Raw genomic sequence first — 11,995 nt, forward strand, 5'->3', positions numbered from 1 at the left:
AAGTTTCAACGCCCACAGTAGAATGGCAGAGAAGATTGACGCGACCTCCACGTCCACCGACACTGGATCGGGGCCACGAGACACAACGAGTGGTGGCCCTAAGGCCATCATTAAGAACGTCGACATGAGCGATGAAATGCAACAAGAAAGCGTTGATATTGCCTCCGCCGCTCTCGAAAAATATAACATCGAGAAAGACATTGCTGCTCAGATAAAGAAGGAATTCGACAGGCGGCATGGACCGACATGGCATGTGGTGGTGGGCAAGAACTTTGGGAGCTATGTAACGCATGGTACGTTCTTGACCCATTCAACACTTTTTTGTAGAGGCTCACTGGAACTTGTAGAGACCAAACACTTTATCTACTTCTACGTGGGCTCCCTCGCCATCTTGATCTGGAAGTCATGAAGAGCTGTGTGTTTCGTGTACCATCCTGTGTTTGCTTTCGAAATCTTGTCAAATCCATTCCATCGATCACATGCCCTTGAACAGTTTGACCAGAACAACCATGGACCTCGCGACTTTTATCTTCGAACGCGTCCTTCTGGAAGGCATGTTACTCGGTAAAGTCATCGCAACCGCAGGATAAGCAATTATTTAGAGCCACAATATTGCCGCTTGACGGTTCTTGGGTCTTTCCCGCCAAATCAACCAGCCATTCTTCGGCTTGAGAAAACCGCGATCCCAGTACATGCTGTTGAAAATATTGCTTCCTATGTTCGCAAGGCTCATTGTGTCGAGCATACCGACATTGTACCACGCTCAAGCCACGTTCAACCTGATCTTACTTTTCATTAGTACATGTGGTTTGCTGCTTGGTTGACGCCAAGCTCGCTAAATCTTCTCCCTCAAGGCGACCTCAAGGTCAATGTTATCTGCCCCGCAACGGAAGCACATATCCGTAAAGTTGGCATGGCATGTCTATCGATGGCTTCACAACTGACAAGAACCAGTACTCACCTCAAAACGTGATAATTCTGCACGAGACACCAAAGATGTACCAAGAGATTGTGGTTCCATTCATTGCCAGCCTGCCAACAGAACGCACCCAATGGTTTGAACATACAGCATGCTGCTTTCCTATATGGACTGATGTCATTCAAGGATCCAAGAGATTCTCGATGGGCGTAAAGAGCAATCCAAAATATTCTTCTCCTCCTCGTCATTCCTTATAATACCTGACATGAAATGGGACTTGCACACACTTAGTAGCCTCTACCTCGTGGCCATTGTCCGGGACTCATCCATCAAGTCGATTCGTGACCTTCGGACCCAGCACATTCCTTTACTCAAATCTATCCGGAAGGAGGCTACAGCAGTTGCGAAAGAAAAATGGGCTATCGAAAGCGGTGGACTGAGATTTTTTATCCACTACCATCCAACGTACTGTGGGTCCCTCACTGCTAAGTATGCCAATAAATAACACCCCCCTAGACCATTTCCACGTCCATATCGTTCATGCTAGCCACGATGGTGGCTTAGGGATGCGAGTTGGCCAGGCACATCTCTTAGACGATGTTATATCATTGGTAAGCAAGTTGCACAAAGAAGTCATGACTGACAATGATTGTGAAGCTTGAGCTTGACATCGGGAACATGCCCTCAATTTTCGAGATGAGAACCCTGGTATATGGTCTTGGAGAGCAACACGGGCTATATGAGGCGCTGAAATCAGCCCAAGAAGGCTTAGAGAAAGATTAGGTAGAAGTGAATCGGGTAATGCAGGACGACTCTAACCGCGTGACCTATGTGATGTGACTGATCCTGTTTTCTCCGCGTGCCGAGCAGCGACGCAACTTTTTCCAGACCACTCAATAGTTGGTCTCGACTTCGGCGGTCAGCAGTCATGCTGCCCAAGGTCGCGACGCATATCTTGCACAGCACCTCGAGGGCTGCTGTCGCCGTCCAGACCCAATCCCACCATACCTTTCGCAACGTCCTCCATTCTTCTCCATCGTCAGGCCCACGTGCTGGCCCGAGTTCTGGAGGAAGTGGTAGCAATGGTCCAAGCTCAGGCGGCCAGAAATATACGGGAAGTCGATACAACTCTGGCTACGCAGCCCGCGGAGCTGTTTCCCAGGCCAACCCCGCCACGTCTTCTCAAGACGCGTCTGTAGCGGATGACTCAGAAGAACACCATGCTCGACATGTGCCTATTCATACCACTCCCAAGTCAAGAGAGCGCAGCGGCAGCATTTCCACTCCCGCCCCTGGTATATTGAAGACCGTACAGATTCATGCCAAACAGGCCTTTGCCCACCGTCGATTATCGACAACCGTTCGTGAAGCCAACTCTGAACCGCCTCTACCACCCCCAAAAACTCCTACAAGGGCCCCTTCACCAATCCCTACCGACCCCGCTGCCCCCCAAACAGTGAACCCGCCTTCTATCAGTGACAGTCCTGCTCTTTTGGCCATTCAAGCCGCTCGTCGATCCGCAGATCCAGCCCTTGTCGCCCAAGCTGTCCGTGACTTGATTGACCATGTTTCTGAACCCACTGTCCGACAATATAATGCGGCGCTAGAGGCTCTTCGTGAGACTCGTCGGGCTGGAGAGCCTCTCACACTCTTTATGCAAACATATAATGCTATGCTGGAGCACTCACTGCTCCCTAATCTCCGCACTTACTTTGAATTACTCACCGCCATCACCGACCGTGACCAAGAGATTCATAACGCAATCGTTGCTCTTGAGGCTCGTGCTCGGCGAGGAGCTGCCTCCCCTACGGATCAGCAACGGATTGTCAACTTACGAGCTGAAAACACCTTTGATTCTGCCCTGAAGTTGTTCAACACTATCAACACTGGCTCATACAGCTCCAGTATCCCGCTGTACATTTATGTTGCGCTTCTTCGGTGTTGTGCTAATCACCAACGTCGAGATGTTGCCGTTACTCTCTTGACCGCCATTGAAAACCGTAACGACATCAAGCCCGTTTCATCTGTTTTCCGACACGTGATTCGCGCGTTTGGATCTCCCATTGCAATTAATGATGCTGGTCAGTCTTTTGAGCTCGTCGTCGTTTCCAGATTGTGATATTTCTCTCTCTAGAACTGGTATTCAATGACTATGTCGATCGGTCAGCACATGGCGAAGTTGATTGGACAATTGCCTATAATGACCCCAACGGTCCTCGTCGTCAGCACTTGCAAGTCTGGAATCAGATGATCGAGTCGTACTTCAGAGCGGGCATGCCTGACAAGGCGGTTGAAATCCTGGAACGCATGCTCAACTCGTCTGCTCCTGCCGCTTTTGGCCCTGCTGATGTCCCCCGACCGGCCTCCTCCACCTACACCGTCACAATCGCTGGCTTCATCGAATCGGGAGATGTCGACACGGCTCTTTCATGGTTCGAACGGCTTTTAGCACAAAAAAGAGCGCCCCCGTCAACCTTACGAGTCCGCTGTGGGTATCTTGCGGCCAGATATTGTCGCCTGGCAATACATGCTTGATGGCCTTGCCTTCGCTGGTCGCCTTGATGACCTTAACAGCATGTTTTTGAGACTGAAAGAGTGCTCCAAAACGGACGGGCTCCAGGTCCGAGATACAGATCATGATTTGGTATATCTTGCCAATGTTCAGCGGATTGGTGACCTCCCTGATCAGAAGGCGGTCGAGATTGGTCAATTCCTCGAGAATCACATCGTCACCGAGGGCATGGATAAGCCACGTCTAATGCGGCCCGTCTGGTCCAACTACGTCTCCCGTGGATTGTTTGAGGAAGCCATCGCCCTCGTCGCTAGGCTCGGGGGCAGCTTCCGGGCTGCCGCTCATCCCGTGACTGGTTTGATCCGCGAAATCCTGCAGCACAAAGGCGTTACCTTCGAAGTCTGTCGTCAGGTTGTCCGCCTTGCTGATGAAAGTGGGGTTGGTATTGGAGCAGCACCCTCTGCAACAATCCTTCACGTCTATGGTATTGAGCGCCAACGTGGAGTAGACTTTACTGCGTCTCTCAATGCACGTGAATGGTCCTGGTTGCTTGATGCGGCGGTTGAACAAGAAATCCTTCCCGCACACCGTCCTCAATCATATGCCTTCCAAGGTCTCGTACCTCTCCTCGAAGATATGGCGAGTTCTGGCCACGATCTCACACACATCGATCCTATACTTCAACGGCGTATCATCAAAAGCATTCTGGTTAAGCGTGGAGGTAGTGGTGTGACCGAACTGTTCGGCCAATTGGGATCTGGCTTTGTTCAAGCTCTGGACAACTATCCGACCGAAAAAAGCTTTAAAGACGATAATTCAGCATCATCTGAGGCGAGCTTCGATTTCTCTGCCTCTGTTTCCGATGCAGAAGCTTCGGATTTAGCTACGTCTGTCGACATCGAAGAACTCCCGCAGTTCCCACCCTTGCGTTTCGACAAGGAATTATCTACCTCCATTGAAGAAGTCCTTCTGAACGCAACAAAACCCGGAAATAGCGCTGTCCAACATGCCATTTCAGCCAGCGACCTTTTCCGTTCCGGTGTCGCTCGAGGTGTCAGCCCTGGTATCTACAATTGTGGCAAGCTGATCCAAGTTTTGGGTCGTGCCGGCGAGCTTGAACGAATGCGGGAAGTTTATATGGCCTCGCAAGGTGTCCTGCAATCCCTTGAATCAGACAAACCAACGCAAAGTAACGCCTGGTTCTCGATTGAGAATAGCATGATCATTGCCCTCGCTCACGCTGGTGATCTTGAAGGCGCGCATGTTCACCGTGTCCGCATGCTAGATATGGGTGGAGCCCCAACTGCCGATGCATATGGCGCTCTCATTCTCTATGTCAAAGATACAACGGATGACACTTCCAACGCTGTTGCTTTGTTCCAAGAGGCACAGGTTCACCGTGTTGTGCCAAACCAATACCTCTACAACAACATCATTTCCAAGCTGGCGAAAGCCCGCAAGGCTGACTACGCCCTGGAGTTGTTCGAGCAGATGAAGACCAGCGGCTTTGCCAAGCCTAGCTCGATAACGTATGGCGCTGTGATTGGAGCCTGCGCACGTGTCGGAGATGTTGTCTCTGCCGAAAATTTGTTCCAAGAGATGATGGCCGCGTCCAACTACCGACCTCGTATTCCTCCTTTCAACACGATGATCCAAGTTTACACTACGACCAAGCCGAATCGTGAACGCGCGCTCTACTACTACGAGATGCTTCGGACTGCAGGCATCACCCCAACTGCTCACACCTATAAGGCATGTTCTTTTTTCGTCTTTCTTTCTTTCTGTCCATTCACTAACTGCATTATTATAGCTGCTTTTAGATGCCTACGGTCGTATCGAGCCTGTCGACATTCCCGCTATGGAACAGGTTTGGGCAAACTTGCTCGCTGACAAATCCGTTCATGTCCAAGGAACCCACTTTGCGTCACTGATCCACGCCTATGGCTGCGTCGGCAAAGACCTCGACAAAGCCATCGCCATCTTTGACTCGATTCCGACCTCCAGCCAAGCTTCCCCACGCGACGCTTTGGTCTTCGAGGCCATGATCAACACCCTGGTTGCCCATCGACGAACAGACTTGATGCCGCATTATGTTTCCCTCATGCGGCGCGAGGGTGTTCATATGACCGCCTATATCGCGAATTTCCTGATCAAGGGTTATGCCGATGTTGGCGACATGGAGCAAGCAAGGATAATTTTCGAATCTCTTGTCGACCCCCCGAGCGGTATGGCTGCAGTCCACAACCACGCCCCGCATGAGCCAAGTCAAATGACTTCTGTCGACCCAATGGAGCCTGTTTATCGTGAACCGTCAACGTGGGAAGCCATGATTCGAGCAGAGCTAGGATGCGGCGATCGTGAAAAGGCACAGGCGCTTCTCCAACGTATTCAAGCAAGGTTTGTTTCTGGATGTGTTCTTTTTTTTTGTTACCTCTGCTGACCCTCGCTATAGGTGCTATCCTGAGGCGGTTTACAACCGCATTTCAGGAATTCTCGTTGACCATTCGATGATAAAGCCATGAGAAGGCATGATCTTACCCGCATTTGTATAGTAGCCAACTGTATACTAGGACACGACAAAAGTAGACACATAGCGTAGAGCATATTGTAGTAGCACCACAACTCAGTAGACTTGCTGAAGTTGGAATGACAGGTTGCTGATCAGATCACGTAAGCAGCATAGCGTGTTCTTCACCGACGACGTGGACTGGACCATGAATCTTTCGCTCTACAGTGTTAACGCGTTTCTCATTCTTGACACGGAAGGCGCACGCGTTCTCGCAAAATACTACCGTCCCAAAGGCCATCCACAAGGCGAATCCAAGCAATTCCAAACATTGAAAGAGCAGAAGGCGTTTGAGAAGGGTTTGTGGCAGAAAACCAAGAAAGCCGGAGGTGGGCTTAATCTTGCTTTCTGTTGCAAGGCTGATCTGTAGCAGGAGACATAATCCTATATGATGGCCACCTCGCGGTGTACAAGCATTCGTTGGACTTGATTATCTACTTCATTGCTGGGCCTTCAGAAAACGAGCTTATGCTTTCGACGGCGCTCAACAACTTTGTCGACGCCCTCACCCTCCTGATGCGGAACCAAATCGAGAAGCGTGGTGTTCTAGAGAATCTTGACCTGGTTTTGCTGTGTTTGGACGAGACGATTGACGATGGGTGAGTGCAGTCCAACAAGGGAGAGTTAACTGCTGAACTGGACACCAGAATCATTGTTGATACCGACCCCGCTGCCATTTCTTCTCGTGTCAGCCGACCGAGACCAGACACGACAGAAATCATCATCAACGAGCAGACAATTATGAGCGCATACCAGACTGTCAAGGAGAAAATGGCACAACGGATAGGCCAGTTGTAATTCTACTTTACTACTTTGCAACACTTTTTCTATCATTATTCTACGAATGCGCGGTATAGCGTCAACCTGTCCTTGCTAGCGAAAGAGACCTCTGCATTGGCGCCGATAAAAGCCACCTCGCCCTGTTTCAGCTCAACTTGGCCCTCCTTCCACTGGATTGTGCAGTTGCCTTCAGTAACGATTGCGATACTCGGACCAGCGAGTGGTGGGTGAGTCTCTTGGGAACCAGCCAACGAGACTTGCACCACAGAGAATTCAGGAATGGGTGGATCGTAGAGTGTACTGGCAGTGGTTCCATGAAAGGAAGTCGGTTTAACGACGTGGCGAGCAGGATCGGCAGCTTCATATGTGAGTCCAGCAACCAGATTAGGAATATCTCGCAGTTTCGGTGTAAGTCCAGCGCGAATGACGTTGTCCGAATTAGCCATGCATTCCATTATATCTAGAAGAATACTTAGCTACCACAACAAAAACCAAACCAAGTTATCACCTCCGTAGACATAGGCATGCGGCTCGCCTGCACCAAGGAAGATCGCTTCGCCAGCATTGAGGTGGACGTAATTCAGCAGGAAAGCACAGAAAATGCCAATATCTCCCGGAAACTGAGAATTGAGACGCAAAACCAGATCGACAGTGTCGGAAGAAACGTCTTCAGGGCGGGACTGGTATCGAGCAACAAGCAAATCGAGTTGCGATTTGACCAGAGTTGGTTCTGCGGTCATAACAGCAGAGAAGACATTTCTCAACGCCACTTTTTCCTCGGGGCCGTGAGGTGTTGAGGAGTCTGCCAGGGCCAGAAACTCTGCGACAATCGATGGTGGAACTAGGGATACTAACTCAGGCGTTACTCGAAAATATGCTGCAATTCGCGGAAGTGGCATGAATCCACACAAGGCGGCAAACGGAGTGAGCGCGAGAGCCATCTCTGGTTTATGGTTGTCGTCTGTGTTGTTGATGAATGCGGCGAAAGTAAGGTAACGTTTACTTTCGATCTACCTTTGTAGATGTCGGGTTGCTGAACAAACAGCACTTCGGCGGTCTTCTTGTCAGGATGGGTTTGTATGCTGAGTGCCTTCTCGATGGCCAGAACTTTGAACAAGAACGGTAGATTGCCACCAGTCGCGTCGAATCGCGTTGCAACAGAGTTTCCGATGAGACCGGGGTTTGCGGCAAGATGGTCAGAGAGGGCAGTATTCCCGTTGGCTACGAGCGATGGCGATTTGGGATGAGTGCCCATCCAAAGCTGAATTGCGGTTGTAGGTGGTGAGTTGTTTGAGGCGGTTGCCTCACCTCTGCATATGGGGCAGATTCGTCTAATTTGAAGCCAGGTATGCGTGTCGCGAACTGAGCAACCTTGGAACTAGAGCCGATCTTGCCCCAGTCGTATTGTTGGGCGGTAGGCAATATCTTGAACACTGACATGCTGGTGGTCAGCGATCAAAGTCGTAAATCATGGCTTACTCTCAGCCACATTCGCGTGTCTCTGTACTCTCAAATTCTTCAACAGCTTCGTCTGTTGAGCACTTCTCTCCTGCGGCCTCTACCACCCGATTCTCCCTCCCCACAACTCCTGGCCTCCCCTCACGTGTCAGACCAAATATATATGACCGCAACCTCACCAAGACACGGATACCAGAAGTCTCTGGCGCTGCCTTCACCTTCCTCTTTTCTGAAATGGTACAATATACCCAGAAACGAGTCAGTGGAATAAACGACCTCGAAAGGCGACTCAACACGCTCGGCTACCGCATAGGCACCCGCGTACTCGAGCTCATGGTCTGGCGCGCGGAATCGCAGTCCAAAGCACCGAAACGGGAAATCCGCTTTCTCCCAGCGCTCATGTCAATTCATACCCAGGTCTGGAGGGCAGTATTTGGCAAGCCAGCAGATGCTATCGAGAAGAGTGTGGAGAATGCAGACGAATATATGATAATCGACAACGACCCACTCATTGAGCGATACATCTCCGTCCCAAAAGACATGAGTCAGCTCAGTTGCTCCTCGTTCACTGCTGGCATCGTTGAGGCAGTATTGGATGGACTCGGTTTTGTAAATTCGTCCTGATTCTTTGCCATCTTGTTGACGCATTTCCAGCCCGCCCGTGTCACAGCCCATAATACGCCAACAGCTCAGGCTCCCTCACGAACAACGATCCTAATAAAGCTGGAGAAATCGGTACTAGAACGAGAAGAGGTGCTCAAGTAATTGTTGTGGTATCTGGTGTCTAGAAATGTACAGGCCATTGGCCAAGGTATAGGTTGTGCTACACGAAACGCGTCTAAAAATACAGTAAAGCAACTCCCTACAACGACAAGTCAGTATTCGCTCAAGAGTGGAAAGACGAGGCATACTTTTTTTATCGACCCTATGCCACAATTCGAAGGTCGACTCGAGAGACACAAGAGTGGTCTTCAACCGTGTAGATCCCAATCCTATATTCACCCACATGCCGCATAGCAGGACAACCATAGAGTTCGACCTCGTCTCCGTGTTTATGGGCATTGAGGTCGACCTGCAAAAAATCCGGCCATGTCCTTCCCGGAATCATCTTTGCCTCGAGCTTTCGCGTGGCTACGTAATCCGGAACAGCAACAGGAAGTTTGAAGGTCTCGCCAACCCGTATCTGAACAGCTTTCAACATGTTGCTTGATGGCTCATGCACAAGATGAGACGATTCCGGAGAAGAAAACGATGAGCGACCGTGAGTTGACGTTGTGGGGGTCATTTGGCCATCTTGGTCTCCTCCGAGAGTACGGACGTAGTGTATGCCTACGCTCAGCTCATCGGCAGCCGAATTGCGAACCGATTCTTTCAAGACCACTGCTTTCTGGCTTGGTACTCGGCGCGATGGGCTACCAGATGGATCTTCTTCCTCAGGAGGGGTTCGAGGCATAGGAACGCGGGTAGCACTAGTGAAAGGGACTAGCCGAGGGCGTTTGGACAATGCACTGTGAATACTGGGCGTTTTGGAGGCTACATGGATGGTCCCTTCTTCTGCTGACGAAATCGAACCAGACGACAGTTGTCGCACCAATCCATTGTAAGCATGAGTTGCCGGGGGAAGTGGGCAAAAATCTGATCTACGTCGAGGAATGGAGTGATCACCAGTCGAAGTAGAAGGCGAATTGGTGATAACAATGCTCCCAGGATAGCTTATAATGTTTGCATCATCGAAAGGGTTGGATGGCGAGTGCGACATGGTCTCAGGCAGACCATCCAACGCGGTTACAGCCAGCGTAGGCTTACTGATGACCGGACGTTGAACCGGACCTTTGCGCCAACTATCGTATTTGTCGCTGATATTCCTGGCAGTCTGCCGAATCCGCGTCAAAAAGTCACGCTTGCGCATAACTCCTGGGCTTTGAGCGCTGCTAGGAGTCGAAACGGGATCAGAACCACTTCTCTCCATAACACGACGAAGACCGAGACCAATACCTCCGTAATCAGGTGCAGCACGGGTGGGTGTGACAAGCTCAGCGCCGTCTCCAAACGGATTGTCCAACTCCATTGCATTTCGGGGAAGACTAGAGCCATAACCTTTCTCCGCTGCAGGCAAACCATACCATCTCTTGTCGCTCTCCGACCAGGCTTCTTGATCGACTCTGGCGCCATCATCGACCTTGGCACAACGTTGAAACGCAGAGAAGAACAATCCTAAAGCACAAACAGTCCCAATGATCCCGAAAACGATCGCCAAAGCAAGAGTGAGCTTGCGGTGAGCCGCGGCCGACAGATTTCCAGGGTTAACGTACGCTTTGTCCTTGGTCTTTGTCGAAGGAGGGATGGAGAGGCGAAGGAATGTATGCGAGGTTGAATGTGTGCGACGCGAGAAGGCGGTAAAGGTAATGTCAATGTGTAAGACAGATATATCGTCGGGAATAGTTCCAGAGAGAATGGAGGAGTTCGGGTCAAAAGATAGACAGTTGCCTTCGGGCGTATCGAATGCAGACGAAAGGTTGATGTCACCGCTTTGGTCATTAGTCGAGTTGGAGAAGTACGGAGCAAGACTGAAGTTGACTATACGAGTTGCACTCAGGACTTGGGCGGGTATTGTCGCAGTAGAGAAGAAGGATGGGACGATTGCGAGGGAGCAGTTGGTGTGCAAGGTCTGGTTGAAGGCGGAAACGGTCAGAGGGAGGGTGTAAGTTTGCCCCGCATAAGCGGCCGGAGGATTTCCAGATAAAACACGACTTGCTTGATCGAATTCCAGCCAGTTGAGCGCTGAAGTGTCAATAGCAAGCGAGGAGATGTTGGCTGGCTCAATTCCTTTCCCGTCGACCAGGAGACCTGCAAAGTCGTCTTGCGAATCCACCTTCGCCGTGAATGGGTTTTCAGAGGAGACGTTGATCGTCGGGATGTACTGGCGCTGCACAAGTTCATGGGTTGCCGTGATGATATCAAAGGGAAGCACCACAGCACTGTAGCCTTCTTGGTCTGAGCCGAAAAGAGACAGAGACAACGTTTGCGCCTCTTCAACATCGTGTGGGACAACTCCATTGACAGTCAAGCTCTCTTCGCGAAAGGTCATCCAGTCGGGAAGGTCAGATCCGTCAGCTTGCAAGACCATATAGCGGATGCGGTCGGACCCAGTTAACGTGTCGTAGCGAAACCCAATGCTGAAAGACCATTGTCGAGGTATGCGTAATGCCGGATGAGTGGTAGTCAATGCAGAATCTGGCGGGACAGGAAACACAGAAGACATGGAGGGGTTTCTTGCGTCAAATTGACTCGCCAGCGGAATATTGACTTTGGGAGGCGGAAAGGAGGAGATACAGATCGAGAACGTAGAAGAAGCGGAGGACGTGGTGTCGTGCGCGGTTATTGTGACTTCCAGATTGCCTTCGTCAGTCGTGGTTGGGATGCCACTGAAGCTTCGCTTCTGTGGGTCGAAAGCGAGCCACTTGGGGAGTGTAGAGACAGTGTAGGCGATGTTTCCATCAGATTTGAAGGTTGATGGGGAGAACGACCAGATGTAGGGTTGGCCAACGCGAGCGATGAGGGGACGCTGGTTGTCGATGGGAAATGCAAGTGTGACGGTGGAGGCAACAGCTGCCCATGCGAGGACGAGCACGTAAAAGAAGGGCAGCAGCATAGAAATGAGCAATGGCGAGGTTGCCACTCGTCGGAAAGGAAGGAGGCGAAGTCACATGACATTACTTCACTCTAACACAAAGACGCGGAAGAGTCAAAAACGATCGTA

At 50.8% G+C, this 11,995-nt stretch overlaps 6 protein-coding genes across 6 annotated transcripts; 4 read left to right on the plus strand and 2 right to left on the minus strand.

The window, feature by feature from the left end:
• Positions 1-22: 22 nt before the first annotated feature.
• MIND_00346600 (Scavenger mRNA decapping enzyme) lies at positions 23-1,702 on the plus strand (the record flags this gene model as incomplete). The annotated part of the gene is made up of 7 exons (XM_037360313.1): positions 23-293; positions 348-373; positions 800-907; positions 955-1,055; positions 1,106-1,389; positions 1,436-1,530; positions 1,577-1,702. The coding sequence occupies 7 exons, from the start codon at positions 23-25 to the stop codon at positions 1,700-1,702; spliced, it is 1,011 nt and encodes a 336-aa protein (XP_037223198.1).
• Positions 1,703-1,847: 145 nt separating this feature from the next.
• Positions 1,848-5,953, plus strand: MIND_00346700 (uncharacterized protein; the record flags this gene model as incomplete). The annotated part of the gene is made up of 5 exons (XM_037360314.1): positions 1,848-3,000; positions 3,054-3,331; positions 3,369-5,183; positions 5,242-5,828; positions 5,884-5,953. 5 exons carry the CDS (start codon positions 1,848-1,850, stop codon positions 5,951-5,953), a joined length of 3,903 nt encoding a protein of 1,300 aa, XP_037223199.1.
• Positions 5,954-6,121: 168 nt separating this feature from the next.
• MIND_00346800 (Coatomer subunit zeta) lies at positions 6,122-6,795 on the plus strand (the record flags this gene model as incomplete). The annotated part of the gene is made up of 3 exons (XM_037360315.1): positions 6,122-6,326; positions 6,371-6,596; positions 6,645-6,795. The coding sequence occupies exons 1-3, from the start codon at positions 6,146-6,148 to the stop codon at positions 6,793-6,795; spliced, it is 558 nt and encodes a 185-aa protein (XP_037223200.1). The 5' UTR covers positions 6,122-6,145.
• Positions 6,796-6,830: 35 nt separating this feature from the next.
• MIND_00346900 (Mannose-6-phosphate isomerase) lies at positions 6,831-8,229 on the minus strand (the record flags this gene model as incomplete). Its single annotated transcript, XM_037360316.1, has 4 exons — positions 8,086-8,229; positions 7,792-8,038; positions 7,286-7,738; positions 6,831-7,237 (listed from the first exon to the last, which is right to left on the minus strand). The coding sequence occupies exons 1-4, from the start codon at positions 8,215-8,217 to the stop codon at positions 6,831-6,833; spliced, it is 1,239 nt and encodes a 412-aa protein (XP_037223201.1). The 5' UTR covers positions 8,218-8,229.
• An 18-nt stretch (positions 8,230-8,247) lies between these two features.
• On the plus strand, positions 8,248-9,000 carry MIND_00347000 (Trafficking protein particle complex subunit; the record flags this gene model as incomplete). The annotated part of the gene is made up of 2 exons (XM_037360317.1): positions 8,248-8,844; positions 8,890-9,000. 2 exons carry the CDS (start codon positions 8,248-8,250, stop codon positions 8,998-9,000), a joined length of 708 nt encoding a protein of 235 aa, XP_037223202.1.
• A 160-nt stretch (positions 9,001-9,160) lies between these two features.
• MIND_00347100 (MFS domain-containing protein) lies at positions 9,161-11,887 on the minus strand (the record flags this gene model as incomplete). The annotated part of the gene is made up of 1 exon (XM_037360318.1): positions 9,161-11,887. The coding sequence occupies one exon, from the start codon at positions 11,885-11,887 to the stop codon at positions 9,161-9,163; it is 2,727 nt and encodes a 908-aa protein (XP_037223203.1).
• Between the last annotated feature and the right edge of the window lie 108 nt (positions 11,888-11,995).

Source organism: Mycena indigotica (assembly GCF_014461135.1).
Source record: "Mycena indigotica strain 171206Taipei chromosome Unknown Mind.scaff0003, whole genome shotgun sequence".
NCBI classification, from domain to species: Eukaryota; Fungi; Basidiomycota; class Agaricomycetes; order Agaricales; family Mycenaceae; genus Mycena; species Mycena indigotica.